The sequence below is a fragment of the Triticum dicoccoides genome, chromosome 6A, assembly GCF_002162155.2.
Source record: "Triticum dicoccoides isolate Atlit2015 ecotype Zavitan chromosome 6A, WEW_v2.0, whole genome shotgun sequence".
Lineage (NCBI taxonomy): Eukaryota > Viridiplantae > Streptophyta > Magnoliopsida > Poales > Poaceae > Triticum > Triticum dicoccoides.
In genome coordinates, this window is record NC_041390.1 from 543,565,708 (window position 1) to 543,571,428 (window position 5,721).

General features: G+C 49.9%; 1 protein-coding gene across 1 annotated transcript in view; it reads right to left on the reverse strand.

Annotated features, from left to right (window-relative positions):
* LOC119317803 (dihydropyrimidine dehydrogenase (NADP(+)), chloroplastic-like) overlaps positions 1–1,766 on the reverse strand; it is a 6,210-nt gene extending 4,444 nt beyond the window's left edge. Inside the window, exon 1 of the mRNA XM_037592298.1 lies at positions 1,473–1,766. Within this exon, the coding sequence (XP_037448195.1) occupies positions 1,473–1,721 (249 nt within the window). The 5' untranslated portion in view covers positions 1,722–1,766. The remainder of the gene's footprint in view (positions 1–1,472) is intronic.
* Positions 1,767–5,721: the final 3,955 nt, after the last annotated feature.

Sequence of the window (5,721 nt, forward strand, 5' to 3'; positions counted from 1 at the left end):
GTGGCTAGCGGCGGGCCTTCCCGGCCCAGATCCAGGCCCTTTTGGGCTCGATCTGGGTCTGGGCGGGCCTGGCCTGGTCTGCTTGCGGCGTCTCCGGCGGGTCGGGGGCGTGACTCGTGCGGGGGGTGGTGGCGACGGCGGCTCGCGTTCTGCAGCGCGGCGACGGGGGCTTCGCGAGCCCGTTTCGGGCTCGGCTGGGCCAGGGGTGGCCCGGTTTGCCCCTGTGCTGCGTCCGGCCGGATCCCGCCGGGGGCGGTGGAGGATGTCCCCTCCCGCGAGGCTGCTGATGTTGCCGCTCCTGGTTCCCGGTTGCGTCGTCTTGTTTCCGTCGGTCCCGTTTCGTTTGCCATGGTGAGACGGCGATGGAGACTGCTCGACCGTGGTGGCGCAAGTTGGTGGGCGGTGTGTTTGGTGGCGCGGGATGGATCGTCTGGGGTTGTGGTTGGTTGGTGGGCGGGAGAAATCCTTGCCGGCCGGGCCGGCACCGACGCGGTGACGCTCGTGGGCGCCGCCGTGCCTTCCTGAAGGGCGTCGGGCATACCCCTTCCACCTCACCCCTCGCGTACCGGGGGAAACCCTAGGACATGTCCGGGCAACAGCGTCGTCATCGTCGCAATCCTTCTTGAGGGTGTTGTTTGGTATGCGGCGGTCCGGAATGCTAGGAGCGTGGTGGTATTTTCCGGTGGGCGCGGCGGTTGCGGGTCCTCATCGTTTTCGTTGATCCGCCGGTGTTGGCATTATTTTCTCTTCAGTTCCTTTTTTTGTTTCTTTTGGGCTTGCTTGTGCTGTGGCCCCAGCATTTGTATCGTGTGGTCGTTGCTTTATAATATAAAGCGGGGGGCAACCCTTTTTCGGTAAAACTGATGACTCCGTAGGTCCAATGCAGAGTGGTGGTATCAGCAATGTGAAAGTGATGACTGTGACAGACTAATGCAGAATGGGACAGGTGACGAGTTAAAGATTCCTTCTAATGTTTAGTAGTGGGAGTGAAATGGAAAAACTTAGAACACCTTACAAGAGGTTTGTCAGAAAAGAGAGCAGAGCTTAGCCGCACAAAAAATGTGATCTGCAGCAGTCTAATGTGATCTACACCAGCCATATTACTGCCTTATACAGTTCTCACGCCGGCACTACGTCATAATTAAGATCCATGCCCATTCCCCAACCCAGTGAATCTAGCGTGGACCGAGCACAAGATTTCCGGCGGTCATCACCCAGCTTATGAGGTTAGGATCTACCGCCTCTCCAGCAGATTGAGCTGGCCCCCACTCCATATCCCACCCAAATCGGAACCACACGGCCAAACCGCAATGGCGCCAAGCATCCGAGGCGATCGAACCGCAATTTCCAGAACCACAGCACGTAGATCCTATCCTACCCGTGCGCGCCGCAGAACTGAAGGAAGACGGCGACCGCGTGACGCAAGCAGCGATTCATGGGAGCTAGTAATGAGCAGTGGTGAGAGGGATTACGGTCTTGGCGATGACGCCGCCCCAGCCCTCGTCGAAGGCGCGCTTCATGACGGTGTAGTTGGTGCCGGGGGGGCCGGAGCCGATCACGAACGGGTTGGGCATCTTCAGCCCGTTCACGGTCACGGACAGGTCCGGCTCGCCGGCGCCGGAGGCGGAGACGCGGACGGACGCCGCGCGCCGCCGGCCGGGCAGGCGGAGCAGCGGCGAGGCGGTCGACGACGGCGAGGCGCGCAGAGTCAGCGACTCCATTGCTGCTTTCTCTCTGTCTCTTTTTTTTTTCTTTCTTTCTGTTTTGCGATGTGAATCTGTGGGGAGTATCACGGATGAGGGAGAAAGGAACCTCTTATAACGTTTTTTTAAAGTTAGTGCGAGATTACGTGATGGGGAAAGCCCTTGCGGGTTACGTGTTGTGATTGAAAATGCGCCGCATGATAATCGACTAATCCAGCAACCAAACTACTGTATTGACTTTTGTTAATGCTTGTATATGTAGACTTGTTTTGGTTACTTTTATGGAGTGTTGGTGACTTTGAAAGTGCTTTTCTGAGTTCGAGCTCATGTGAGCTCGTGTGAACGGGAAATTGAAAAAGAATAAGAAAAGTTAAATAATTCTGAATTTTTTATAACTTTGTACTAAACCAATGATAATATGGATCAGAGGTAGCAGTAAACATTGAAGAATGTTTTCATTGCTCGTGAAGTTTCATCACTAGATGAGGTTTGTGGAAGACATGGGAAAAAATTGATGCTCCAAAATGATTTTTGCTTTTGAAATAGCGTATTCGGAGCATCGGTTTTTCTTTTCATGTTTCTCATTAATGTCATTTCGTGATGAAACATTGCAAGCAATGAAAACATTTTCAAATGTTTGCTACAAAATCGCGTCTTGGTGACTTTTTTTTTTCTTTGGACAAAAGTGATGGCGACTTCACGAACCAGACTCACACCCCGCTTTATCGACCAACTATAAAGCCAATTGATCGAACAAGGATACATGATGTTGAGAGAGTCCTCAAAAGCTGATAAAAAAAAACACGACAAAAACACACCAAAGACGTGGAAACGCCACTAGAGTGTCGCCGAGGAGAAGCGCATGATCGCCGCATGACCGAAAACCACCACAGACATCGATGCGCCCCAAAGAAGGTAACGACGCCGTGCGCTGCCGCCGCCACATCCGCCAAAGAAAACAAAGGTTTTCACCCAGACTGCTGAAGGGGTGGAAGAGGACCAAAGCGGCACCCCAAGGGAAATGCGACACCCGCAGGCATCACCACTGCCGGTGTCACGATGCAAAGCATTGGCTCGGCCCTTCACCCTCCGTGCTACGGGAAAAGGCCACGGACCTGCCCCAATGGGGGAGCACCACGGCAGCCAGGAATCCTTCGATCCTTCAAGATGAAGAATTCTTGAAGGATTTTTAGCATTTTCCCCTGTGTTGCCCATTTGGTTTTGTAGGACTGAAATCCTATAGAAATTTTCCCATCAAACATTCAGTTAAATCTGTTGAAAATTTTCCATAGGCATGACATTTATATCTTGTGTTTTTTTATATTCCCGCGGTTTTACCATCATGCAAATCAAAGAGCCCTTAATTTTTTCACGAGGCCCCATCTAATGCTAAAAATTCTTAAAAATGGGATCAATACAGATACAATCCAAAGGAATTTGACATCTCCATTCTTGTGAAAATGAATATCACTCAAAGGAAAATAATGGCTAGTGCCAAAATCATATGGAATCTTTAGAAAGTCCTGCAAACTGAATGAGCCCGGAACGTCCACATGCATACTTTATCTCTATAAATGGAATCCTTAAAAAGTCTTGCAAACTGAGTAAGTAACATTTAGATTTAAAAAGTTGCTACGGACAAACGGCAGCCTAGCAAAAGATGGCTGGTTAATTTTTTATTATTGTAATTTCTTTTGCAGGTTATTGTAAATTTTGTTGGTAGCATACCAAAGCTCACCGCTTGGTACCGATTAGTTGGCGAGACGAATAAGTAACCACTAGCACTAGTAATTTTGTTATCTCAATGGACAGCATTCCCTTACCCTGGATAACCATGACCATTTATCCGGGAAAGGTAGTTAAGTTTGAACAGGCAGTAGAACCCTTGGCGTGCCAAGGACAAACGATGTTAACAACCGCGCACCAAGATTCCCTTCCACCGCGGCTAATCACATGCGGCGAGCCTGATTAGGATCTCGGAACATTTATTTTTAGCTGATCAGAGCTGCTGGTCTGGTTGTCCCGAGCTGGCAGCCACCGCCCGAGGTCCGTCCCCTTCTGTTCGGCCGTCCCTTTCACGCGTTCAGGCAGGCAGGACGGGACAAATTACGGCTCACCTTGCTCCCTTTGACTGAAAGATCTGCTGCGTAAAAGATTCACTCTAACCTGTTGCTTGGGTAAATCATACTCCTACTACTCCCTCCGTCCGGGTTTATTAGGCCTCTCAGCATCACAAGCATGTTCCCTTTTATAAGGCCCCGCATTGAAAAGAGTTTGAACGAGGTGGAGTTCATTTTTTACAGCTTAATTATGAAAAACAGACCACGGCAATAATTATGAAACAGAGTGAGTAGTGATTAATGTAAATAGCTAACCAATAATTAAGGCATGCAACCCCATCATGCAAAAGTAGGTCGACTCTACATGATTATCATATACTGTCCAAGAAGCAAGAAGCACGTTGCACATGGCGAACCAGAGGGTCGGTGCTGGATAAGAACGGCTCCACACGCGAGGCGTTTGGTTTTAGCAAACCGTCTCCATTCGTGGTCTCATTGAGGTGAGGCGATAATTGCGCAAAGTCGCAAGGAAGACGTGCACAACAAAAACTGCAACATGATGCGTACACGTCCTCATCTATCCACGGCACTAGGGGCTAGGTGGCAGTCATCCGCCACATGTCCCGTCCAGTATACACACACGCGACGTAACATTGCCTGCTCCAAGTATATTCCACAAGCATCCACCACTCCCTATATGATCTACCAACAACTTCCGTACATGTCACGACAACCAATCCACGTAGATCATGTATATACGGTCTCCCGTCTATCTACGCTCGAGGATTGCATCCATACACCTCATTAGCATTGGCACATAGGAGTACTTTCCTGCTTACGACTTTTGTTCCTGCAGTGGATCCCAGCGGTTCTGCCAGGTCAGACACGTGAATGACTTCCCAGCAAATTCACACGCATTTTTACTTTTTATTATTCTCTTTGTACTACAAATTTGAACGCTTTTTTTATTATTCTCTTTGTACTAAAAATTTGAACGCTTTTTTATTATTCTCTTTGTACTAAAATCAGCAACAGGCGATCTCAGGCTTTCCTCGCCCCAGCCATCAGCCACCGATGGGATTTCTCGTCCAAAGCCCCTCCACTCTCACCCACACTCTCGTCGCCTCCTCAGGTCGCCGCGGGCTAACTAAGCCGTGCGACTGCCAAGGATGGGGGCGATGCGACCTTCTTTTGCCATGGTTTCGAGGCGCGACCGTGGTGGATCTTCAAGCGGGTGTCCCTATCCGTCGTCGGCCGTGCAGTGATGGGGCTTCTTCTACGATCGACGGCCCACCCCGGCGGTTCTTGGCGGTGGTGGCAGGGCTCGGGCTCCAGTTGTGTGCAGATGTCTATCGGCGGTGGGGATGTTCCCTTGGGGTGTGGCAGAAGACAGTGGAGATGGATCCGAGGGCCCAGTCGATATTGGATGCGAGTTTGACAGCGAAAGCTTGTTTCGACCTCGGCCGGAACCATCCACGGCCGTGCCTGTGGGCGTTTACCTCACTGGAGGCGTCGTGGGGCGATTATTGGTCCCTGTGTTATTCTCCATTTTGAAGTGAGGTCACCGATTTTTAGGTGTGTGTTGAGAGGTTAGGACACAAGATAGGGCAACATGTTTCGCTAGGAAGGTGGCTTTGAGTTGATTCATGTATTTATCTTGTAAGACTTTATTATAGAATAATAATGTAATAAAGATAGTTGTGCGCATCATTTGATAAGAGACCGGTGTTATTCTCCATTTTGAAAAACTTCCTAAAACAGGACCGCCGAATGAGATTAGCTAAGGTGGAGGGGAATCTTCGTGCACGACTGCACGGTACATCGTTTGTACTCCTACTTGGCACGCCAAGGTTTCTTCAGTTCCCGTTCAAGTCCAACTACCTTTCTGGTTCTGGGATAAATAAATGGCCATGGTTACCCGGGGTAAGGAGATGCTATATCAACAATAATACCTTTTC